This window comes from Paralichthys olivaceus, chromosome 9, assembly GCF_024713975.1.
Source record: "Paralichthys olivaceus isolate ysfri-2021 chromosome 9, ASM2471397v2, whole genome shotgun sequence".
NCBI classification, from domain to species: domain Eukaryota; kingdom Metazoa; phylum Chordata; class Actinopteri; order Pleuronectiformes; family Paralichthyidae; genus Paralichthys; species Paralichthys olivaceus.
The window spans coordinates 1681923-1709301 of NC_091101.1; the positions used below are offsets into that span (position 1 = coordinate 1681923).

The following is a 27379-nucleotide window of genomic DNA, read 5'->3' on the forward strand; positions in this document are numbered from 1 at the left end:
GGGCTTTTATTGTTTTTGAGAGATGAAATCACCTGCTTGATCTCCCATTCTTCAATTGGCCTATCTAACTCTTCTGCTGCAGGCTCTGTCAGTTCAGGCAATTTTATGTGGTTCAGAAACTCTGCAAGTTTCGTGTCATCCAAGCAAGTGTCTGTATTCTTATATAAGACTCTATAAAACTCTGCAAAAGATTCTGCTATTTTATCAGGTTTTGTAACAAAGGTGTCCTGTAACTTTACTCTCTGCACCATGTTAGATGCTTGCTGTTTTCCTAAACTAAATGCTAATAATCTACTCGCCCTATTGCCATATTCATAGTATCGCTGATTGGTAAATCTTAGTTTCCTCCAATAGTAAACTATTAAGTTCTCTACGAGTTGCAGTCTAATTATTTAGGATACTGACTAAAGCCGATTTTTTGTGTTTTTGTTCAAGTTCTTTTATTTTATCCCCCAGTTCTCTATGTTTAGACTCTTTTTGTTTTTTCCTGGTGCACGAAAATGAAATAATTCAGCCCCTGATATATGCTTTCGCACAATCCCACAGTATCAGTGGTAATGTTTCAGGCGAGATATTAGTATTTAAATATTCCTTAAACACTGCTGTGATGAAGGACACAAATTCTTTATCATTCAAAAGAGATGCATTAAGCCTCCATTGCATGGAGGTTGGTCTATGGCCTATATTCCACTTAAGCACGGTCGGTGCATGGCCTGAGATTGTAATAGGTAATATCTCGATATCACTATCCTATAAGACTCACTCTTAGTTGAGAAAAGTAATCAATCCTTGAATAGGACATGTGCCTACTTGAATAGAAAGTAAAATCTTAACTTTTTGGAAATTTGCTCCTCCATACATCCACAAGACCTGACTCTGTGGATAGATATTTAAGAATTCTGCTCATTTTAGACAAGGGGGCTTTCGAGGCAGGTTGCCGATCCATTAACTGTGACATCACTCATTTAAAGTTTCCTCCCATCAACAATAGACCAGTGCTATACTGTAATATTATATCAAATAGTGTTCTGATAAAGCCTGGCTCGTCTTCATTGGATGCATATACATTTAAGAGGGATACCTCTATGCCATCAATTAATCCGTTGACCAGAACATATCTTCCTTCAGTGTCTTTGTGCACCAACGTTTGTGTGAAGTTGATTTGTCTGTGTATAACTATGGACACCCCCTTACTTCTTCCGGAGCGGTGTGAGGAGTAATATACTTTATCTGCCCATGACTTTTTTAACTTTTCATGTTTCCCATCAGGTAAGTGGGTTTCCTGCAGATAGGCTATCTGACAGTTAGCCTGTTTCAACTGGTGCAAAATGTTCTTTCTCTTGATAGGATGATGAAGACCCTTAATGTTGTAGCTTATGACTTTTAGTGTATCCATTATCTATAATGTGAAATATATGTCTCAGTCTTCAGACATGGGGCAACCAGGAGGAGGAATGAGGAGCAAAAGCGAACACTTATAACCCGTCAGCATTGTTATGTGGATCATGGGCAGTAATGTTGATTGGGTGCAGAGGGAGTGGAAAAGTAAATGACTACAGCCGTATCTAAAATTTCCATCATTAACAGAATCAGTAAGAATCCTGATGTAGAGAAAAGTTGGTGCCCTTGTTGTCACGGTGTTTGTCACAGGGTCCCCAAAGAACAGAGGGACCAGAACAACCAAGATAACAAAACAGCTAACGGAACTATAGCTAGCTATCATTGGTAGAACAACGGTGGGACCTAGTCCCTAGCTGCAAAAGTAAGCAGCAAAAGTGCATGTCTAGGTTGGATTTGAGTGTGCTTGGGGTGCACTAGAATAGAACAAAAATAAATCAGTTATTGGGCTCCTGCAAATTCTAATGCAGTTTCAGCATCTCCTTATTATAGCATAACAACTCAAATTACCCACAGAATTAAGTTCAACATAAATATTAAATTTGCACCTTCCAATGTATAGTAATGAGAAGTAGCAGAATTATATTAACTTATACAGTAGTGAGGTATTAAACTGCCTCTCATAGGAAGAATGTGCTAAATTAAATACAAAACACAATACACAGTTGAAATCTTGGAGCAGCAGGTGAATTACTGCTGGGATATAACAGGTGATATTTAAGTAGGCCTATTAGCCTTAATGGTAGTAGCCTATAGTGTTCACCTTATTGTTATTGTCCATACGTGTATGGATACATTCAGACCTGAGGCTCTGTGAATGGGATAACCTTCTTCTGGACGAACTCCATGGCCTTCATAGGGTCCATAAACTCCTTGTTCTCATCCTTATACGAAATACGGAGTCTGGCAGGATAAAGCAGAGCGTCTTCCTCACATCCGTAAATGCAGCTCTGGCCTTGGCCACGGTGAAGGTGTAGTCCGGGAATATGGCAATACGGTTTCCATTGTAGATCGGCGGAGCTCTCTCCCGCGCTCTCTGGAGGATCTCCGTGGCGTCTCTGTCATGGTGCAGCTTCGCACTGATCACCCGTGGCTTCTCCCGGTCTCCTGTTGTCCGGGGGTTTGCGATGCGGTGCGAGCGGTCTATTTTGATGTCCCGGTCCATCTGCAGGGCTTCTCAAATAACTTTTGACACAGCTGAGCTGAGCTCAAGTCCGGCTGTTCATCAATGCCGGTTATTCGTATGTTGCGCCGTCTCATCCTGCCCTCCATATCCTCACACCGGTCTTTAAGGGTGACCACCTGTTTTTGAAGACTGGTCACCGTAGATTGCAGTGAAACCACCTCGTCTGACCATGTCGACAGTCCGCCTTTCATGTCCTGAATGTCCACATTCATATGCTCAATTTCTGTGCGGATTGCGGCTGTGTTATTTGCGATGTCAGATCACATCGCCTGTAGCTCTGACTTTATGGCGTTGAAATCCTCCGCCAGTTCACTCTTAAGTTCCTCTATGATGATTATGGAGATCTCTCCCCTTATGGATGATACAACGTCCACTTTAAATTCGTCGGCTGCCATCCCTGAACTTTCTGTCTGGATGGGCGAGGGTGGGTCTGAGTTACCTGGCGTAAGCGTGGTCTGCCTTGTCTTTCTTGCAGGCCGAGGCGCACTGGCCCGAACTTGTATTTATTTAACTTTTCCGCCATGCCAGCTGATACCGCTTCTCTGCTCGGTCGTTAGTATACCAACGATAATTTCTATAGTTTAATCACTTTTTTCCAATTGTAGTTGCTGTTTTAGTCAGAGTTTATTGCTATTTTTGCAGGAGCCCCGAAAAAGGCGTCCTATTCCATGCTCTGCTCAATAGCACCCCCCAAAATGTAACTTTAAGATAATAAAGCTGCAATAGTCTACTTGCCAGCAATAGGTTTCATATTTATCTTCGGTGGCATTTTTACATTTTTCTTCTTTTTCTTCTTTTGCTTACTTGAGAAAAAAACACAACTGCTATAAGCCTATATTGTCGGGAAAAATTACACATGTAGCTTATATTTCTTCTTCTCCCTCTGTATCACACCACCACTATCCACGATCAGGATCCACCATCAAGATCTGCCATTGCAAGCCACTATTTGCTGCTACAACAATCACTATCCACCACCACTATCATTGATCATTGAACACACTCGCACGCACACACATACACATGTTGCACCTTGTTAAGCCCTATGAGATAAATTGTGATTTGTGAATATGGGCTACAAAAATAAAACTTGATTGATTGTTTGAATAATAAAATTGACACATAAAAATTAGGATATATAATTACAACAATAACTGACACGAATACAACAATAAAAACACAAACGCTTCCGGCAAAACACGGACAGAGGATCCTGAAAAGAAACAGGAGAAAACAACCAAATGCCAGTGGGGGAATCAGACGTCTGAGCATAGAATAAGTTTAAAAGCAACAGTGCTTTATAACTGATACAGCAATATTGGATTAGGAAATATACATGTTATTATAGTTCCATTCAAGACTAACTGCTTGAGTATGTATATTTGTTACCTGCCAGAGTTATTAATTCTGACGAGATCCTAGTAGTAGCAGGGGTCAAAATGAGCCGGAATGGTACACTGTACCACTAAATGCTTTAGTGCTGGTATGCAGTACCAGGGAAGAGAGGACAACATCTGGCTGTGAGCTTTCTAATTAATATCTTCTAAATAGCTCCAGTGTGTTTGTGTCCACATCATACCTGTGCTGGTTTTTTTAATCCATGCTGAAGTGGACTCCGCTGCCTTTTCTGTTCCTTTCATCGTCTTTCAGTTGGAAATTAAGGCAGTAACTCTTTAAAGTTACGTAACGTACTAAGATAAAACAGGGAACATGTGCAGAACCCCCTGTTGGGTGTAGCATGCAATGTACCTTTGTTTAGGATCAATATCGTTTACCAAGACCGTGTTTGGACTCGGTGTTAAAAGGTAGAGGCTGGGGTGGTGGAGGCCAGTTGCCAGCAGTAGGCGTGGGTGGCAGTGTAGCTGAGCAGGGATCGGTGAGGATGAGGTCGTATTTAAAGGGACCGCTTTGGTGAGAGAATGGGCTGTGATTGCTGGGTGGCTGATGAGCACCCATAACCTATCGGTAGCTGGCAGCTGAGCACATGACTCCGTGTCCTGCATGAACTAACTCGATGCTTCATTAAACGGTATATAGAATACGGCTCCACAAACTTTTACTACTTCTGGCACTTTATAGCAGTTGGCAGACAACCTATTGGTGTTACCACCATCACCTGGAAAGTGTGGATCAGAATTATTATTTGCCTAAATTCTTTTGTAGAGTCCCCACACATTTCATCTGCACAACACCATTAAGGGAATAGACTCTCCCAGCAATACCCAAGGTCAGGTTATAGATAAAGGGGCAACTAGCAGTACATTGTAGTGTCTAGGCTCATGGACTTTCATATCTAATTCAGATGCTCCAGACAGAGAGGCACAAATCTCTGACTCTATTGTGTATTACACCAGTGGCAAGACATAAGAACACAACGTGATTTAGGAATGCATACTTTAGGCTCAACCATCCAATAAGATGCAAAAACCTACATGTAACATAGAGAGTGACAGTAATTATTATCACAGATCAGGACTGGACCCAAATGCAGTACAAAAGAGTTCTTTAATTATTCCAATGACTAAGGGCCCCCCGTGGCGGCCGGCGGAAACACAGTCTATTTTAATCAGCAGGTTAAGCAGGTAAACAGCAGACCAGAGGATGTGAGCTGGAGAGGTGAAGCTGATCAGGTGGGTCTTCTGGTTGAGCAGGAACAGGCCAAGTGCCCCAGGCAGATGAGGAACAGAAAACCGGGCAAACTCGTGGTCGGGGACAGAAGGCTGGTCGATTTACCGGGGCAGAGACGAGAGGCGATGTCGGAGGCAAGTCGGGTCGATACCAGGGAAGCAATCCGGGAACAAGTGCTGGAGAGTCAGGCATGGGAACGAAGACAATCTGGCAAAGAGTGAAGCTGCTTAAATACTGGCTTGATTGGAGATGGTGAGCAGGTGAAAGCTGTTAGACTGAGGAGGGGTGTGGCTGAGCAGCAGAGCAGGGGAGGAGCAGAGCAGACTGTGACAATTATAGCCATTCAATTGATGTAGTATTGGAATAAGTGATGTAGGATGAAGGAGATAAGTTGGGATGCTGTCTGAACAGGTCCACACATAGGAGAGAAATGTTTATGATGATATTATTTTTCCACACAAGATGACTATGACTGTTTGGGACGACTGCTACCATCCTGAAGTAACAAGAGCGCAGGGCTAGAAAGTTAGCAACATGAAATAGCATCTAGCTTAGTCTGAGCTTACCAGGTATCATCAAGTTATGTGGGCATGGTTCAGCAGCCAGTCCTCATTCAGTCCACCTCAGATCGACTCACGCTCCACCTCTTTGCCCATTTTTGGATTATCCAGGAAAAAGGAGGAGTCAGGCACGGCAAGATGGCGACAGGTAATCCTCCTACTATTTCCTCCTTAGGGAGTAAATTTTGAGTTTGTAGTTCTTAGCCTTTTTTTAGTTTTCCTCCTAGTGGAGTGATTTTCAGTTTGATACATTTCTCTTTGGTTTTTTGTTGTTTTGTTTTTCCCTCGGTCACGGAGTGGGTTTCTGTTTATTGAAAGAATTATCTTATTGCTTAATCTTGGATAATTCTTCATTTGATCTGATAGCATCATTTCATAGCCTGTTATTTTGGGTCACTCTGTCTGAGGGGTCAAAGAGGGTTCACAATAAAACTTGAATTAACAGTCAAACCTCTGCATCTGAGTCCTCCTTCTAGTCTAGGCCTGACAGCTTTAAATTCCTCTCTGCTATACTGGCTCCACAAGCTCCAGCAAAACAATCTCTATGCACACTATTCATCTTACTCTGCTTCTGTGCACACTTTAACTGTACTTTATTACAGTAAAGCTTTAAATTAAACAAACCAGAGGTATTACACATAATAGAAAATTACAATTTGTCTCTTTAGGCTTAACAAGGTGCGACATCCTGTGTCCGTAACCCTCAACAAGAAAAAACAAGAAAAAAATCCTATTAATCCTATTTTAAATCTTTTTTACTGGTTTGATATTTTTGTGCACAAGGCTGGACGGGTAATCTGGCATACTAGGCATTTTCCTGATGGTCCAAATGCATCTTGGGGCTGATATAATGTTATAAAATGTAAAAGTGTATTTTTCAAAGTGATTTGTCAACTGCCAAAAAAAACATCACGTTTTCAACTTGTTTGGTGCTACTGTCCATTGCACATGCACCTACCATAGACTGTATATAGAGGGCACCTACACGTGGGAGGCACATGAACTAACAAATACTTTACATCCATTATCCTACTATTAATCCACTCTGAACATCAATATGCAACAAATATTTGCATACTTGAAATCTTAATAGTTAGTATCATGAAATACAACAAAACTAATTTGTGCAGTAATTGTTGAATGAATACATTTAAAAGAATGTTTAATTTGTTAAATGTTTTTTGCCAGGAAATACCTCCACCAATTGATCATGATCAGTCAATGTTGATGAGTTAGTAGTAGAAGAGAGAGACAGAGTTTATTAATACTTATATTAATACACTTTATTACATAACATGAAATGATACTGCAAATTGTACCAGAACTTTTTCTTTGACAATTACATGCATCTATTTGAGTATGAAGATTGTGTACTCCATGGCTACCTTTGATCACCAGACAGTCAGTCAAGAGCGAGTGAGTAAACTGGTACACTAGCACTCCAGTCCAGGGCATTTACTACTCAACTATGAAGTTGTTTTGGGCAATAAAACAGTAGTTGTGCATATCTAAGTAAACTGCTGGGGTAGTGTATTCATGGGTGATTATTTTAGTGGGCTGCTTTAGCCGAAAAGGCCAATATTTTGTCCCAGTCCAGCCCTGTTTGTGCATCTCCTTCAAACATTTGTCTTCTTTCACTGAATGCTGTAGTTGAAACACAAGACTAACAAAGCAGGGCACACATTACATCTCTCTGGGTGTGTGACCAGAGGTTAGGAGTGATGAACCCTCTGGGGGAGTTAACATAATGTCTACATAGGACACAGTGTGAGCAGCATGTTGGCAGAGCAGCAGCAGCTCAATTGCTCTACCTTCTGTGTCTGTAGAGAATGTATTCAGGTTCAGTGTTGATTGTGGTTGTGTGATTGAAGTGTGGGTAACTCATAAACCACACAATACATTCTATTTATATATGTTAGAAATGCAAGATGTGAAAATTAAATATATACTTTGGGATATGTTTACAATATATTTTCTCTGTCAGATTCATACCAGACAGAGGACAGCTGAAATACTGTCTGTGAAGACACATCGATAGTAGAGAGATATACTTAACACCTTTCGTCAAAAAGTGACAGTTTTACGACTTTGAACTTTTACCTAGTGAGGTCACGAGAAGGGGGGGGGATAAGAGAGGGGTGAGAAGAGGGGGGTGAGAAGAGGGGGAGGAGGGGGGTTTAGGAAGTGGGGGGTCATAAAAAAAAAAATTAAAAAAAATAGACAAAAGTGAGGGGGATTAAAAACCAGATACGGGGTGAGGTCAGAGAGCGCACTTTGCTGCACGAGAACTCAGTATGTAAACATCCAAAGAATAACAACAGGCGTGATTGTATGGCTCTTCTCTCTCTCTCTCACAGACAGAGGCCCAAATGATGCAGAAAAATAAAAAACTAAATGGGTAAAACAGGAACAAGGATCCAAGTTGACTTTCTATGGCTTTGACTGTCTCAGATTTGGTCAAGCTTGTCAGGGTGTGTTATCACAGATCAAAAATGTTATGACTTTTTATTTAAAGGCTGGAGGTTCCCTATCTATCTATCTATCTATCTATCACAAACTGAACTAAATTCTCAAACACTTCCTGTGTGCTCAAAAGTCCTGTTTGTTTAATAGAGTCTAGAGCTCTAACTACTACCACAAACTAAATCATCCAGGCTGCTTGTTTACCAGCCAGCTCACAGTATGTAATGTGTAAATCAGACAGTGATAGAGTTTTAAAAAATATATATATTTACACTATGTAGCTAGGCTTGCAGTTCCAGTCTTTATGGTATCAAAGCTTATCATATCCTAGACCTGACACTGTTTGATGCACAGAGCTACAGTATCTTCTCATGTGAGTGACGTTGCTGCAAACTAGTACTTTTCCAAAGCTGTCCGTGATAATGTGGGGTGCAGTGTCATACTGTGCACTTCGAGTATTCTCAAAATAAATCCACTCAATTTACCAAAAAAAAAAAATCTGATGAGCCATCAAATGCACTCATCAAACAGAATCAGAACAAGAGATTGATGTATACACAATGTATTTGTATCAGACAAACTGAAAGGACATTTTGTTACTTTCTAAATATTAAACTCTAAAACATTACACAGCCTTTTATCACTATACTTTGCTCTTAATTTCATATTGTTTCAAATAATTGTATATTTTATTTTCAGATATGTTGAACTGTTTTCTATTATTATTATTAACAACATTTTTTTTTTGTGCTAATTAAACTCATGGATCTTGTGAAAGATCATGCTGATTACAGATAACCCCCTTCTGATGTATGTAGCAAAGGGCCAGGAGTGATTAGGCAGCCAACTAGTGTGGGAAAAGCGGTGACTCACAGGTTATGCAACTGAAAATCACCTGAAGTAGTGGTTTGAATATGATTATATATGTTATCTAAATGAATGGGACCTTTAGTCTGAGTTATTCTTTGACCCTAAATAATAATAAACCAAGGGCATGGGAGTGCCTAATCAATGATTAACTTATTTTAATTTTACTTTTACTTTAAAATTGATCCTTGAACACAACTTTTGTTCCAGGTGAAGACTCAGGTACAGTTTAAGCTAATTAATTGATTTTTATAAGGACATAGATTTTTGTCTGTGAGCACTGGATGTGTGCTAATTGTTATCTCGGGTTTTCAATGAAACCTTATTAAACAATTGGACAAATGAAGTCTTATATTTATGTAACCCAGATCTCCTGGGCCTGAGTTCGTAAACACAAAAGAAAATTTGATCTCAGAAGAATATTTGAAACGAATCTTATCTTTTGTTTAAATTCCTCTAATTAATATTAAAGACCACCACAACTGTATTTTAAAAGTCAGAACCTTCACAGGTGTTTATTTACAATAGGAAATAAATGAAAAGGCTGTGAATTCCTCTCAGGAAGTAAAATATTTACAAAACAAAATAAATGCACAAAATAAAATACAGGGTCTCTTTAAATTGTTTAAACTGTTCCTTTGACTTCTCAATTTACCCTTTAATTCACTGGTTAAATAAAATCTTTACCTTTCACAGGTCTCTGAATAAAAACAAACACAATTCCTATCAACTGTAAATTAACTCACAAACATCACATGTGGGCCCACTTCAGAAATGATCAACTTGAAACTTAGTTGCAGGCCTGTAGTGATGCTCGGGTGCGGTGAGGCCTGACAACTGAGTGGCCACTTCACTCAATCAAGAGCACAAAATAAAAGCACGTGCATTGTCATATCAGTTCGATACTCACAGGTCCGAAACGAGGAGCAATGGGGCAACGACAGTCACAGAAAGGGGTGATGGCGGTCACAATCCGAACACAGGCAGCACACACAGTGGCGAAAATCCAGGGAAGAATAAAACAGCAGGGTCCATCCACCAGCAACCATCTCAGTTTCTCTCTCTCTTCACAGACGTCCGTCTCCTTTAATTACATGAACTCTTTTGAGCCATAATATCATCAGGCTAAATCGTACTGACTTAACGTTAGCCCGTTTTAGCACTGAAAACAACAGTGCTAAAGCTAAGATATACAGACACATTTCAGCCTTTAGAAGTGGCTCTCCTACAACTGAACCAGAACCCCTCCCCTCCCACTCCTCCCTCCCCTCCCACTCCTCCCCCTCCTGCATTCTGGAAGGTCCCAGCAGCTGCTTTGGTAAATTTCACTGTTGACTTAATAACATACTTTCAGTAAAAATGTAAATGTGCCTTGATTTGTTCATGTAAGTGCATTTAGCAATTAAAAATTCAGAAAGTTAGCAAACACATGCACATGCAGAATATAAATGTCCAATAGAAATGTAAAATAACGTGAGATCTGTCACATGTTTAATGTCACATTTAAAGTAAATGGCGGTAAGTTGTCCTGATCATGGGAAGCTATGGTGGAGGGGTAGAGCGGTTACCAGAAGGGTAGCAGTTCAATCCCCAGTTTGCCTCATCTGCATGCTGAAGTGTCCTTGAATAGAAAAAAAAAAAAAAAAAAAGTTCTGCTAATAGACGCACTGTATGAATGTGTGTGAACGACAATGAATGGCAAACTGTAGTGTAAAGCGCTCTGAGTGGTCATCAAGATTAGAAAAGCTCTATATGAATACAAACCATTTACCATCACTTGTCATCCTCTCCCTGTCAGAGGCCGGAGAGAAGTGAGGAAAGGCATGGGCACAATAAAGATAGGCATGCTGCAGATCATTGCAACCAACCTACACCACCATGGTAGTCAATAATTACCATCTCTCCTGAAGTACTGTGGTTTCATTTCTGTCCGGGTGTATTTGTCAACCTAAATGAGCTGAAACCAACACCAAGGTTACTGGCAGCACTGCTTGCACACAGCAGCACAGCCATTCACCCAATCAAGTTTACCTGGGTTTTAGTCAAGGTATATATGCTTCAGTGGGATACAGCTGACAGGCCTAATGGTCAATTCCTTTTGAATTGACCAATTGACCTTAGGAACAAATCATTTAACAAGTACTTCACATACTGCGAAGTAACACTATGAACTGAAAAACATTAGATGCACAAGTTACCATGTAAAATAAACACTATATAACAAGAAAACAATGGTAGCCTTCTCATAGCACCACATTACACCGCTTACACATATATAAAGTTTTACCTTAAACAGACCATTAGTTTTAGCCATTAATTTTCAACAATATTTTATAGTATTAAACAGTATAGTAGATTACATACAAATCATTTAAAAAAACAGTAATACAAAATCTGTCTGCAGGCGGAGCATTAATCATTAATCATTAAGGAATGATAAAGGAATGATAAAAGAAATGTAAATGTTTTCTTTCCAGTCACTGTGACCTTTGACCACTGAAATCTAACATATTCATCTTTGAATCAAAGTGGATCAAATAAATTGATATGATATGATATTGACATATGAAGGTGTATTGTGCATGGCCTATCTCCCAGACTCCTCAGAGGGCAGGAGGATCCTGAAGCTGTTGATACGTGCCTTTGATTAGAGACTCATCTTCACCGTGGGTCGCTCCACTAACACTGGCAGGAATAATACAGTCACATGATCATGATTATTTCAGTCAATATTGTGATCATTATGAATAATTTTGGCACCCATGTTAACATATTTTGGAGTGTCCACTGCCTGAGTGATCAGCGCAGCTCAGCAGTGTGAGACACGCTGCTCATTGACAGATTCAAGATCTCACCTCTTTACTTCAAATTGTAGCAATAGACAGAGAAAATGTAGATTTCAATATTTTGGCCTTAGTTGTTTGTAAGTGTAGTAATAAACATACTTATACACTAAATAAGCATATTTTGTTCTCCACTTAAGAGAAGAATATGCTCCCCAAGATGTACATAACTCCTCTTCTGCAGGCTGGACAGTTTACACTACACATAAAATACTCACAAATACAAATACTGTAAATATCAATATTTCTTTTTTATTTCACAACATAAAAGCACTTAACACTACTTCAAAATTCTACTCTTGTTCATTTCAGAGAGAAATATTGTATGTTATACTGCATTGCATTTATTTGACAGCTTACTTTAAAATGAAGATTTCAAACAATACATAATATAACAAGCTGTTAAACACGTTGTTAAAGACTTTACGAGTGGTTTTGAACATTTTTTGTTTCTGAAAAATAATTCTCGTCGTTTAAAGCTTCTTTTTTTTTTTTTCCATCTGAAGTTCTCAGAAGCTTAAATGATCCAGTAACTCACCACAAATCAAAGAGAAACAAGCTCCCACAATATATCTAACATTTCTGTTTATAAAACAGTTTATAATGTATTTTACTGTAGCTTCACTTGCTGCTTACTCAGCTACTTCAGTATAAATGGTCTAATGACATAATGTAGATGAATAAAATGATAGAATAATAGGTCAAACAAGTACTTTTATCTTAAACATTTAACAACAGTTAAGTAGCCTGTATCTGACTGGTACATAAACGTTTATCATGACACCAGGTCAGTGTGAACAGGAAGTAGATTGTCTACTCCGCACTTGGTTGCTTATAATACTACGAACGACCAACAGCGATGGTGAAAAGTAGGAGGTGTTTTCACAAGACTGTCACTTTGAATGTGCAAAGACATTCCCCAGTTTGTTTTCCACATATAAACAACGTAGCAGGAGATTCTCTGCTCAGACACATTCACAAGAACAAAACGGCCTTCCCTGTAATCAGTTCATTATGGCCGGAGCCTAAGTAAGAGGGCTGTGACAGAAATGGTAATTGGTCTGTATTTATATAGAGCTTTTCTAGTCTTGATGACCACTCAAAGAGCTTTACAGTACAATTTATTGCCATTCACCCATTCACACATTCCTACACTGCATCTATGGGCAGCACTTTTTCTATGAGTGTGTAATTCTGGGTTCAGTATCTTGCCCAAGGACAGTATGGCATGCAGATAGAACCACCGACCTACTGGTTAGAGGTCCACCTCTCTACCCCCCTGCAGCCACAGCCGCAAATCACATATAAAATATGTATATAATAAAATGTATATAATCTGTGTATTTGTGAAAAGAGAAACTTATTCATGTGACCTAAATGTAATCATCTGTACACAAGTCTTGTGTTTTTGCTGGCAGCATGCTACAGGGCTAATGACCACCAATAATGCGTACAGATTTTCATTGATAGGAAACTGTCCATATAAAGTCATTTATTTTCTGTCATTGTCTTTGCAGCAATGGATACCCAGATCCTGATTACCTCAGCCGAGTTGAAGACGAACTGAAACTCAAGGGAATTGACTGAGTTTCTGTAGAGTTTATTATCTATCACATGAATGGACTAGCTCATGTAATCTTTTAAGTTACACTATTATCTCTGCAAATTTATGTACAAACATCTCCCATCTTAAAACCCACATATAAAGCAAAACATAAGACTACATAGAAGGGATAATTAATGTCATTTTAATGCCATTTGATGATTCATAAATAATGACCATCTCACAGCTTCAGATTTCTATTTTCCTGTCCTGACAGCCAATGTCCATATGTTTTTGGTATTTTTTTCCCATTCTTGTCATATATGTCGAGAACGTCTTGATGAATTTCTACAAATTTGGCACAGATCATTCACTTGGACTTAAATGTGACCTGATTAGATTTTGGTGGTCAACGGTCAATGTCACTGTAGCCTCACAAGCAAATTATTTTGTGAACATGACACAGTATCTCCGGAACACCTTGAGGGAATCATTTCACATTTAGTTGGACTCAAGAGTTAATTTATTTGATCCACTTTGATTCAAAGATGAATATGTTAGATTTCAGTGGTCAAAGGTCACAGTGACTGGAAAGAAAACATTTACATTTCTTTTATCATTCCTTTATCATTCCTTAATGATTAATGATTAATGCTCCGCCTGCAGACAGATTTTGTATTACTGTTTTTTTAAATGATTTGTATGTAATCTACTATACTGTTTAATACTATAAAATATTGTTGAAAATTAATGGCTAAAACTAATGGTCTGTTTAAGGTAAAACTTTATATATGTGTAAGTGGTGTAATGTGGTGCTATGAGAAGGCTACCATTGTTTTCTTGTTATATAGTGTTTATTTTACATGGTAACTTGTGCATCTAATGTTTTTCAGTTCACAGTGTTACTTCGCAGTATGTGAAGTACTGGTTAAATGATTTGTTCCTAAGGTCAATTGGTCAATTCAAAAGGAATTGACCATTAGGCCTGTCAGCTGTATCCCACTGAAGCATATATACCTTGACTAAAACCCAGGTAAACTTGATTGGGTGAATGGCTGTGCTGCTGTGTGCAAGCAGTGCTGCCAGTAACCTTGGTGTTGGTTTCAGCTCATTTAGGTTGACAAATACACCCGGACAGAAATGAAACCACAGTACTTCAGGAGAGATGGTAATTATTGACTACCATGGTGGTGTAGGTTGGTTGCAATGATCTGCAGCATGCCTATCTTTATTGTGCCCATGCCTTTCCTCACTTCTCTCTGACAGGCCTCTGACAGGGAGAGGATGACAAGTGATGGTAAATGGTTTGTATTCATATAGAGCTTTTCTAATCTTGATGACCACTCAGAGCGCTTTACACTACAGTTTGCCATTCATTGTCGTTCACACACATTCATACAGTGCGTCTTTTAGCAGAACTTTTTTTTTTTTTTTTTTTCTATTCAAGGACACTTCAGCATGCAGATGAGGCAAACTGGGGATTGAACTGCTACCCTTCTGGTAACCGCTCTACCCCTCCACCATAGCTTCCCATGATCAGGACAACTTACCGCCATTTACTTTAAATGTGACATTAAACATGTGACAGATCTCACGTTATTTTACATTTCTATTGGACATTTATATTCTGCATGTGCATGTGTTTGCTAACTTTCTGAATTTTTAATTGCTAAATGCACTTACATGAACAAATCAAGGCACATTTACATTTTTACTGAAAGTATGTTATTAAGTCAACAGTGAAATTTACCAAAGCAGCTGCTGGGACCTTCCAGAATGCAGGAGGGGGAGGAGTGGGAGGGGAGGGAGGAGTGGGAGGGGAGGGGTTCTGGTTCAGTTGTAGGAGAGCCAATTCTAAAGGCTGAAATGTGTCTGTATATCTTAGCTTTAGCACTGTTGTTTTCAATGCTAAAACGGGCTAACGTTAAGTCAGTACGATTTAGCCTGATGATATTATGGCTCAAAAGAGTTCATGTAATTAAAGGAGACGGACGTCTGTGAAGAGAGAGAGAAACTGAGATGGTTGCTGGTGGATGGACCCTGCTGTTTTATTCTTCCCTGGATTTTCGCCACTGTGTGTGCTGCCTGTGTTCGGATTGTGACCGCCATCACCCCTTTCTGTGACTGTCGTTGCCCCATTGCTCCTCGTTTCGGACCTGTGAGTATCGAACTGATATGACAATGCACGTGCTTTTATTTTGTGCTCTTGATTGAGTGAAGTGGCCACTCAGTTGTCAGGCCTCACCGCACCCGAGCATCACTACAGGCCTGCAACTAAGTTTCAAGTTGATCATTTCTGAAGTGGGCCCACATGTGATGTTTGTGAGTTAATTTACAGTTGATAGGAATTGTGTTTGTTTTTATTCAGAGACCTGTGAAAGGTAAAGATTTTATTTAACCAGTGAATTAAAGGGTAAATTGAGAAGTCAAAGGAACAGTTTAAACAATTTAAAGAGACCCTATAATTTATTTTGTGCATTTATTTTGTTTTGTAAATATTTTACTTCCTGAGAGGAATTCACAGCCTTTTCATTTATTTCCTATTGTAAATAAACACCTGTGAAGGTTCTGACTTTTAAAATACAGTTGTGGTGGTCTTTAATATTGATTAGAGGAATTTAAACAAAAGATAAGATTCGTTTCAAATATTCTTCTGAGATCATATTTTTTTTTGTGTTTACGAACTCAGGCCCAGGAGATCTGGGTTACATAAATATAAGACTTCATTTGTCCAATTGTTTAATAAGGTTTCATTGAAAACCCGAGATAACAATTAGCACACATCCAGTGCTCACAGACAAAAATCTATGTCCTTATAAAAATCAATTAATTAGCTTAAACTGTACCTGAGTCTTCACCTGGAACAAAAGTTGTGTTCAAGGATCAATTTTAAAGTAAAAGTAAAATTAAAATAAGTTAATCATTGATTAGGCACTCCCATGCCCTTGGTTTATTATTATTTAGGGTCAAAGAATAACTCAGACTAAAGGTCCCATTCATTTAGATAACATATATAATCATATTCAAACCACTACTTCAGGTGATTTTCAGTTGCATAACCTGTGAGTCACCGCTTTTCCCACACTAGTTGGCTGCCTTATCACTCCTGGCCCTTTGCTACATACATCAGAAGGGGGTTATCTGTAATCAGCATGATCTTTCACAAGATCCATGAGTTTAATTAGCACAAAAAAAAAATGTTGTTAATAATAATAATAGAAAACAGTTCAACATATCTGAAAATAAAATATACAATTATTTGAAACAATATGAAATTAAGAGCAAAGTATAGTGATAAAAGGCTGTGTAATGTTTTAGAGTTTAATATTTAGAAAGTAACAAAATGTCCTTTCAGTTTGTCTGATACAAATACATTGTGTATACATCAATCTCTTGTTCTGATTCTGTTTGATGAGTGCATTTGATGGCTCATCAGATTTTTTTTTTTTGGTAAATTGAGTGGATTTATTTTGAGAATACTCGAAGTGCACAGTATGACACTGCACCCCACATTATCACGGACAGCTTTGGAAAAGTACTAGTTTGCAGCAACGTCACTCACATGAGAAGATACTGTAGCTCTGTGCATCAAACAGTGTCAGGTCTAGGATATGATAAGCTTTGATACCATAAAGACTGGAACTGCAAGCCTAGCTACATAGTGTAAATATATATATTTTTTTAAAACTCTAACACTGTCTGATTTACACATTACATACTGTGAGCTGGCTGGTAAACAAGCAGCCTGGATGATTTAGTTTGTGGTAGTAGTTAGAGCTCTAGACTCTATTAAACAAACAGGACTTTTGAGCACACAGGAAGTGTTTGAGAATTTAGTTCAGTTTGTGATAGATAGATAGATAGATAGATAGATAGGGAACCTCCAGCCTTTAAATAAAAAGTCATAACATTTTTGATCTGTGATAACACACCCTGACAAGCTTGACCAAATCTGAGACAGTCAAAGCCATAGAAAGTCAACTTGGATCCTTGTTCCTGTTTTACCCATTTAGTTTTTTATTTTTCTGCATCATTTGGGCCTCTGTCTGTGAGAGAGAGAGAGAAGAGCCATACAATCACGCCTGTTGTTATTCTTTGGATGTTTACATACTGAGTTCTCGTGCAGCAAAGTGCGCTCTCTGACCTCACCCCGTATCTGGTTTTTAATCCCCCTCACTTTTGTCTATTTTTTTTTTTTTTTTTTTTTTTTTATGACCCCCCACTTCCTAAACCCCCCTCCTCCCCCTCTTCTCACCCCCCTCTTATCCCCCCCCCCTTCTCGTGACCTCACTAGGTAAAAGTTCAAAGTCGTAAAACTGTCACTTTTTGACGAAAGGTGTTAAGTATATCTCTCTGATAGTGAGTCATCTTGCCTTGGTGTACAGATAGATAGCTAGGCAGACAGATTTGAATGTGCAGATTGACTATGCATATGCTCACCAGGCCAGTAGTACATGAAAACATTCTTTCCAAGCTTCTGCAGGGTGACCCATAATGGCTCTGATCCATCCCACCAAAGTGGCAGCCGGCTGTCGGAATTGGTCCCAATCAGAAACTCCTTCTTTGAGGCTGCATCCCACATGTAGTTTCCAGTCATTTGATGAACATCACAGTGACGGCCTGACAAAAATCAACATAGATAACACAAATTTAATTTAGTCTGAGTATCCAATGACTGATATGGCTGAATTTATGTAAACAATATATTAAAACACAACTTTGAGCCACTTTGCTCCTTCACTGATCCCTAACACTGCAGTTTATTTTAATAACCGAGCCTTTTCACCAATGAAAAAAAAAAGTTTATTTGTGCATGCCTCCTGCCAGTGATCTTTTCAAAAAGAGAATGTGCTCCACACATCAGTGCATTATCAGTAGGCAGGCATCAAAATACCATTGGCCAGGATGGGTGTTGCTCTTAGGGCTAAAGTAACAGAAGGGACTACATCACATAGGCATGCAGCAAACAAACAAACACACACACACCCACACAATCCGAGGTGAAACGCTGGAATACTAATCGAATGCAATACAAATCTAAAAGCTCATGTACCTTATAACCATCCCATCCTATTTACTGAGGTGGTAACATATATCCTGTGCCAAATGTTTAATGTTTATTCAAGAGCTATCTTTATTCACAGAGCAAGAGAGTCCACTATATTTGTTTAGGTTGTGTGTGGTTTATTTTACTCATGTTTTATGTATTTAGGGTATTATAATATTTTTTTATTCTAATTGAAATGTCAGACTGAATATTCTTAAGAATAAGATAAGCAGTACAGATGAAGAGAAAGACAGTAGTAGCAAGAAAAAGCCAGCTGAAGCACAGGAGAATGACAGGATGAGGAGACAGAACAGACAGGTACGGAGAACAAGAGAGAGGAGTCCCCAGTGAGCACTGAACCAAGTGGACCTCCAGGTATACAGACCCTCTCACGCATACACTTGGCTATAGTGTTACTTTCTTTGATCATTTATATACAGATAATGCTACAAACTCATTTTAAAAACTTTTAGTATATATTTTCAGCACCTTAAAGTCTGACACAGATACATTTTTGTTGTATCACAAAGACCCCAAAAAGCACAGCAGACAGGCTCAGAAAGTGAAAGAGGGGAGCCCCCACTAACCAGTGGCCCTGAAGAGGACCTGGTTAAATCTTTCATTCATACACTTGGCTACACTTGTGTTGCTTCACTGATGTTGTCCACTAGTGTATTCTCTCGATCTATTAGGATAACTTTGGATAAAGCGTTGAAATGTAATGTAATGTTATGCATTATATCTATCATACTGTATAAAAATGCATTTTAAATCCTTTTGGAGAACACCTTCTAATCTGAAGCTTTTATATTTTAAGGCGTTTCCCAAAGACCCCAACAAGCAACGAAGACAAACTCAGAGAGCAGTGGCCCAACTGGACCTCCAGGTATACTAACTCTTTCATATATTGGACACTTGAATTGCCCAATATGATACAGTGGCAAAAATGCAACCTGATCATTATGAATAGGTCAGATTCACACAAGTCATATAAACAACTCAGTTGGCGTAGAGTTAGAAGAATGGGCACACATCTATTACTGATGAAGACTGAAGGGCCTGGATCATTTAATTTAAATTCATTTAAAATGATTAATTTAAACAGACATGTCCAAATCAAGAGCTGATGGTCCCGTCCAGCCACACCTGAAACTCTTTCCCAGGACACTCCAGGGAAACAGGTGAAGAAACTTGCAAGCCTTGTTGTACAATATACACCCATGGCTAAAATACTCACAGAGCCACGACTCTGCATATTGCTATGGATGCAGACATTTTGGCCTCGCAAACACAGAGTCACTGTTTACTTCAGCAACATTCAGAGATGGAGGATTCTCTGTAAATGCAAAGGGAGAGGCTCACACAAATGCAATGATGGCTTGGAAATAATTTGATAGAGGAGAAAAAGCTAATGCATCTTTAATAAGTGCCCTCACTAAAGAAAACTGAAAGCAGATACAGGAAAATCATACTTGTATAAAAAGTGTAACTGAAGTCTTGCTGTTAACTGCAATACAAATTATATCACAAAGGAGTTATAGGGAGACAACGCCTTGGCTATATTGAATGTTATTGGTAAACTTGACCCAGTTTTTAAAAAGAAACTGACAGGCCTCACAATGCAAAAAACACTAGCCAACAAATTCAAAATACAATTTCCGATACATTAGCATCATAAATGAGGTCAAGGAAAGTGAGGTCTTTTCACTGTTGGTAGGTGAAACTTAAGACACAACTAAACTTGCAAGCAAGTACAATGCTGTCCCAAGCCTTGCCACCACAAGGAAGCGATGCAACCACTCGGATGCAATCGCATCGCCCCACCCCCCCACGAAGAGGCATTCGTTTGGGACTCAAGGGAAAAACCGTGTGCCATTCTGCCTCAGCTGTCAAATATTGTCCTTGTGTTCACATAGTGACTCTCATTGTACATGTTCATTTTGAGGCAGATTGGAGCATGTGCAGTGACGTTACAGCCACTTCCTGTTTGCTGGCGTTCCATCAAAATGCATGCCATTGTTCAATGTAAAGGTTTAAGTGTCACAATATGGCATCACCATCGTCTCAAGGTTTCTCTGACCAATTTTGAGGTAGATCAAATGAAAAATGTAGGCGGAACATGACAAAGTATAAAACATGGCCCTTCCTGTCACAGCTAGGGGGTAGTATATTGGCATATTGAACTTTTCAGGGCGGATTCCTGATCACAAAAATAAAGTTTGACAGTGATTGGGGCTTCTCCTCCATCTGCTGATATGTTGCGGACCACACCCATTTTTCTCCTTGCAGTGTGTAAGATTAAGGTGAAAGGAATTTTTGGTAGAAATTGAATATGAAGTAATCCTAGTGATGTTTTCACTGGTGTGCAATTATCTAAATTGTACGAATTTGCTGTTTTCTTTACCATAGAATGGGCTCTTTATATCTAAAAACTTTATATTTACATGGAGGGGGTCCTGTCTGCAGGGGACCGCCATGTTTTTTACTGTCGTCCAAACTAAACAAACTAAAACCTTTTCAGTTTTTATGACAAGTTCACCGCAGGTTCTCTTTCATGTTTAGAAGGGGAGGGTGAAATGAGGAGTCTTCAGCTGCAACATGCAACTTCACATCAAGATATCTCTAAATTCTACATACTGAACCTTTAACGCTGCAGTTGGTAAAGTGGAGCTGCCAAGTCAGCATAGTGTGGTATAACTTTGTGATACCAGCCCACCAACCACAGAAGTCTCGATAGTGTTGGAATGTCTGTGGGAGTGGGATAGTGTGTCACCACTGCTGTCTTATCAAGAACAATCTCAACTCCTTTACCTGACACCACATGGTCCAGGAATCTCAGCTGAGTCTTGAAAAAGTTAAATTTCTTTAGGTTCAGGGTCAAGTTGGCACGATGTAGTTTGCTGAAAACGGCACCTAGATCTTTAAGGTGCTGCTGGTGATTGGGGGAATATACAATGATATCATCAATATAAACAAAGCAGAGGAAGCCCCTTAGATCCTCATGAACCCTCGCCATCAACGTTTGTAATGGGGCTCCAGTACTTGTAAGTCCTAATGGCCTGACTTTGAAAGGAAAAAGGCCAAAGGGAATCACTAGAGTTGTTTTGTCCATGCTTTCCTCTTCCAATCCACATACTAGTAGCCTGAATAAAGGTCCACTGTGCTGAAATAAGTCATGCTTCATGTAGAGACTCCAGGATATCATGGATTAATGGCAATGGGTATGCATCCTGGGGCATTTTGACATTGAGTCCTCTGAATCAACACAAAATCTTGGGGTCCCATCAGCTTTATCTGCCAAGACCACTGTGGCCCCCCAAGAAGACTGGAAAGGCTCAATGATGCCTTCCTTCAACATCTTCTCCAAATATTCTTTAATTATTTCCCTTTTCTTTGGTGAGACCCTATAAGATCTGGAGTGCACAGGAATGTTATCCATTGGAGGAATGGAGTGTTTCATGACAGTGGTCCTTCCAATCTTCTCTGAACTGACTGAGGGCCATTTCTGGATTAGTGGTTGCACCTCCTCAGGCAGTGTCTTGATCAAGTCCTGGTGCGTATCAGATTGTACCTTGGAAAACTCAGCTATGGGAGGCATAGCAACATAAAGGTTGACATAAGCAGGCAGACTAGGCCCACAGGTGGTCCAAGTCAACTGGCCGGGGCCCTGGTTCGGAAAAGTGAAGTATGTCCGTCTTCCTTAAGCCCATATCTGCGCTCAGCCACATTAATCTGGACTCTGGTCTTCACCATGAAGTTCAACCCAAGGATCAGTGGGAAAGCCAGGTGTCTGTCATCCATGATATAAGTATTGGCTGTCCAGACTGACCCCTGCTAAACATAGGTCATCTTCACCATTTCAATGGCAGTGTGTCACAATCTGCTCTGCCCTTCCCCTGCTCTGCTGCTCAGCCACACCCCTCATCAGTCTAACAGCTTTCACCTGCTGATCTCACCTGCTCACCATCTCCAATCAAACCAGTATTTATGCAGCCTCACTCCACTCACTCTTTGCCAGATTGTCTTCGTTCCCATGCCTGACTCTCCAGCACTTGTTCCCGGATTGCTTACCTGGTATCAACCCGACTTGCCTCCGACATCGCCTCTCGTCTCCGCCCCGGTAAATCCACCAGCCCTCTGTCCCCGACCACGAGTTTGCCTGCCGGTTTTCTGTTCCTCGTCTGCCTGTGGCTGATTGGCACTTGGCCTGTTCCTGCTCAACCAAAAGACCCACCTGATCAGCTTCACCTCTCCAGCTCACATCCTCTGGTCTGCTGTTTACCTGCTTAACCTGCTGATTAAATAGACTGTGTTTCCGCCAGCCGCCACGGGTGGCCCTTAGTCGTTGGAATAATTAAAGAACTCTTTTGTACTGCATTTGGGTCCCATCCTGGTTTGTCAGTGTGTGATTTCCCATCCGCTAACACGAAGGGCGGGACCTCTGTTCGGATTTTAAAAAATTCAGCCCTCCGAAAAGGCTTGACAGGAAGAACACTGAAGCAATAACTCGTGTTTATCCTTGGTCTTCTTTTATTATATTACCAAATGACCACAGGTGACCAAGGATAAACACGAGTTATTGCTTCAGTGTGCTGACTGACAAACAGGAGGAGCTTCTTGCTAAACTGTCTCCAGAGCTGAAAGCAGAGTTCAAGGAAGCTTTCTCAAATAAAGTTTCTATGACAGTGTGCGCCAGCAACAGTAATAAGCTTCTGGAAGTGACTACAAACTCGGGCCAGCTGGTCGGCACTTTGATTGACCTTGCATCAGATACGAATTACATCTCAACGGAAGCCGCGGAGCGTCTCAAGCTGAATGGTGAGAACATCAAGATGATTGTTCAAGGTGTTGGAGGAATGGAAAAGACAGTCGCTACTAAAAGGTATACCTCGAGGCTCAGAATAAAAACCCCCAAGGGTACAGTGACAGAGCATAAACTCTATGGCTTGGATAACATTGCAAAGGTGCACCAAGCAGTCACACCGGAGCAACTACAAAAGTTCTTCCCTGATATTGCAACCAAGGATTTGATCCACCCCAAGAAGATTGATCTTCTGATAAGTCACAGGGAAGGTCGTCTGGTCCCACAGCCAACCAAGAGAACAGCTTCAAGTGCGTACAGAGAGATCCTTGTGGAGCTGGTAGGACCTAGCAAAGCCCAAGCGGAGAATGAAACAATCATCTGGAGTGCTGCAACTACCAACAAAGAAGTCTTCGAGTGGTTCAAATGGGACAGTGTTGGCGCAGCCTGTGATCCTCAATGTGGTGGCTGTAAATGCGGTAGGTGTCCCCCTGGAGGCAAAGAAATTACCATAGGAGAGGAAAGGGACCTAGAAAAAATCAAAGAGTGCCTCACATACGTGGAAGCGGACAAGCATTGCGGAACCCCTCACTGGGATGCAGCTTACCCATGGAAAGGAGACCCCGTGATGCTTCCTGACAACCAACATGCAGTAGAGGCAACCTTCCTGAACACAGAGAAACGTCTCGAAAAGGAGCCAGAATGGAACGCTGCTTACAGAGAGCAAATCCATGAGATGGTTTCAACGGGAGCTGACGCTAAACTCACTAAAGATGAAATCAACAGCTGGAAGGGACCAACGTGGTACATCAGTCATCTGGTTGCTCCTTATCCTCACTCAACCACTACCCCTGTCAGGATTGTTTGGAACAGTAGCCAAGAGTTCTTGGGTTTAAGTTTGAACAGCCTCCTGCACAAGGGTCCAGACGTCCTCAATCCGATCAGAGGAGTCCTTCTGAGGTTCAGGAGTGGATTGTATGCTGCCTTAGGCGATGTGAAAAAAATGTACAACTCTGTTTGGCTAAAAGACAAAGAAGTGCATCTTCACCGTTTCCTCTGGAGAGACCGCCCAGAGGATGATATCGAGGTCTTTGTCGTTGTCAGGGTTAACATCAGTGATAAGCCTGCAGGCTGCATAGCTCAGGTTGCTATGGGAGAAATGGCAAACCTGCCCCAGTTCGCTGCCATGGTTGAAGAACGCCGGGTTCTGGTAGAAGACAGCTACGTGGACGACATCTTGACGTCCCATGAGGACATCACGACACTGGAAAAAATTACCAAAGGAGTGGAAGAGATCTTAAAAGCTGGAAGCTTCTCCCTCAAACCATGGATCTTCTCTGGCCAAAGTGGGAGGTCAGGAGCCACTGCCAACTCCAGTAACAGTGAAACAGCTATGTCTGTGCCTAAAACCCTGGTATTGCCTAACCAAATGCAGGACGAAGAAAGCAAGGCATTAGGAGTTGGCTATGAACCAGAGACTGACAAACTTCGCATTATGATGTCCATTAACTTCTCAAAGAAGCGAGGCAAATGAGGACGGGACACGACTTGCGCGAAGATGAAATCAGATGTAACACCCCGAATTCCTTAAATAGTCGAGTGTTGCTCAGTCAGGTTGCTGCATTCTACAACCCCATTGGTCTAGCCACACCAGCTAAGCAGAAAGGGGTAATGCTTGTGAGAGAATCTTATCAAGAAGCAGGGAAAGACAACACGAATAAAGATACTTGGGATGACCCCCTCTTGCCAAAACTCCAGGAGGCATCCATAAGACTCTTTGAGGAGTACGTGAGACTTGGTCACGTCAGGCTTGAGAGAAGCCTTACGCCACCAGGAGCCATAGGCCGCCCAGTAGGAGTCACGTTTTTTTATTTTGAAAAGTCTGTGTGGCTTCCTGTGTTGTTGATAATGGCAGTTGCATCTAGGTTTTGACAGAAGCACACAGCCTATTGGTTTATGACTGTTCGGATTTTTAAAAATTAAACCGAAGTCAAAATCTTTAAATTAATTATTCAGAGCTAGAATAATGATAAAATAATTAAAGTCTTGTCAACCTCCACCTGGACCATCTGTTCACATGGCCTGGCCAGCTCCTGCCAAAGACTATTCTACATTTAAGTGTAGTAGCTGCCTGTATCCACCAGAGTGTCATCCCTGTAGCCAAGGGTTTCCATGGGAACAATCAAAAGGGGTTTCAGCTTCAGCTTCAGCTAAAGCCATGTGATGAGTTATGGAGCTTTCACTGTGTTTCGGAGCCAGTTTTTTCTTGGTCTACTCAGCGGGTCTCTGGCCCAAAATTCTTTTTTGGCCGCCCAGCTGCTTTCCATCATTGACCCCACCTTTGTTTCCACTTCAGGCACAATTCCCTATAATCATATGTGGCAGTATGCAGTGATATGGTCCTAGTGACTTTCAGCTGGGTTTCCATCCCAGCCAATCGCTGCATGAGAATGCTGTATAAATACGGGCAGAGAGCAACCGTCTGCCTCTTGCTTGCCAGAGGCTGGGTTACGTCACGTCCCGGCGTCTTCCACTTCCGGGTCCATGTGGTGGCAGGTAGGCTGTCGGTAACAGGTGTCTGCTCTCTCTTGTTGTCCATCCAGTGCTCATTGTAGTCATTTTGTGTCATATAAGCTCACTTGGGTGTTGCTGCATGCTGCTCACCGCTCCTTATGCCTCTCGCAGCGGCGTAGCGCCAGCTAAACCTGCAAGAAACCACTGCTGCTTTGCGCTGCTTTGCGCTGCTTTGCGCTGCTTTGTTCTGCTTTGCTTTGCTTCACTCCCTTTTACTTCGCCTGGCTTTTGCTTCGCCTGACACTGATGGTTCAGTTGGCCAGTTGTTCCCTTGGTGAACCTGTGGCTCAGTAACGCCTTTTCGTCCTCCCATTGGGTCAAGCCACGTTTTAACTGTGTATGCGTGTGTGTGTGTGTGTGTGTGTGTGTGAACAGCGCGGTGATTTAATTATTTTGTTCCTTTGTTTCTTGTGTATGTTTGTTTTTTTATTAGTACAGTCCTTATTTCTTTTGGTAATAAGTGTGATTCATCTGTTAAGTTGTGTTTATTTAGGTTATTGGATTTTGCATTTCATTTGATTGTGTAGATTTTGGTTAATTATTTGATGTACTAGTGTTTACTTATTATGGTTTTTGTTTGATTAATTTTCTAATTTCTTTTCTTTATTATTAAATAGTTTTGTTTTCATTATCCTCCTTTCTAACCCGTTGCTCTCTGACCCCTCCCCCCATTCAGGTGCTGAGTCTAAGGTGGTGGATTGGTGTCCCGGTGGTGTTGTGTTTTGCACGTCGTCTTGTTTTTGTGTCATTTTTAGTTGCTTCACACGTGGTGTTCCTGGGATTCCCTCTGTTTTGCACCGTCTGGCACCGTGAGGCTCAGCCCTGATTGGCTTCCCTGGATTGTCCTAGAGCGAGTGATCCTTTACCTTTTTAAAATAAGTTATTTTGTATTTAATAAATCTTGTATTCTTGAACTACTGTCTCTGCCTCAGTTGCAAATAGACCTACGTGCCCTTTCTGTCTATTATTTGGTGTATTGTTATATTTAGAATATTTCCCTGGGTGAAACTCCCAGGGTGGCGTTGTCTGGCAAACTAAATTTAAAACCTTTACACTGCCCTAATTCACACATTACACCCTTGTGTTGCCACACATAGACAAAGTCTCTGAGACATTGATATAGGGCCTGGATCACCTTCTCCTCTACTTCTGTTATTAATCAGTAAGCAAAAAGGCGCTCAGAAAAGCAGCTTTAAAATGTTTCCAGTTCTTTACTTTTGCCTTTATTCATATGTAAATTATATAGGAGTATATTTTTTCTATTCTATTTTCTTACCTTTAAATTATCTTGTTTATTTTTCACTATTGTCATTGTTTTTAAAATACTACTGTCCTGTTGCTGCTGTGGCGAAGAAATGTCCCCATTTGTGGGACAATAAAGGTATTCTCATTCTGATTTACTGCTATCCACCAGATTCTAGCTGGGCCTGTGAGTACTACTATCAAGTAGGCTCCAAGTTCTCCGTCAG

At 40.6% G+C, this 27379-nt stretch overlaps 2 protein-coding genes across 2 annotated transcripts in view; one reads left to right on the top strand and one right to left on the bottom strand.

Moving 5' to 3' along the window:
• enpp6 (ectonucleotide pyrophosphatase/phosphodiesterase 6) overlaps positions 1–27379 on the bottom strand; it is a 51189-nt gene that overhangs the window by 16851 nt on the left and 6959 nt on the right. The window contains exon 2 of the mRNA XM_069531854.1: positions 17929–18108. Within this exon, the coding sequence (XP_069387955.1) occupies positions 17929–18108 (180 nt within the window). The remainder of the gene's footprint in view (positions 1–17928; positions 18109–27379) is intronic.
• Positions 23200–26716, top strand: LOC138411446 (uncharacterized). Its single transcript, XM_069531853.1, has 2 exons — positions 23200–25892; positions 26587–26716. Exon 1 carries the CDS (start codon positions 23215–23217, stop codon positions 24868–24870), a length of 1656 nt encoding a protein of 551 aa, XP_069387954.1. The 5' UTR covers positions 23200–23214; the 3' UTR covers positions 24871–25892; positions 26587–26716.

What these genes read in the sequence shown, in the direction of transcription:
- LOC138411446 (XM_069531853.1), top strand. Translation starts at nt 23,215, where the DNA reads ATGACAGTGTGCGCCAGCAACAGTAATAAGCTTCTGGAAGTGACTACA.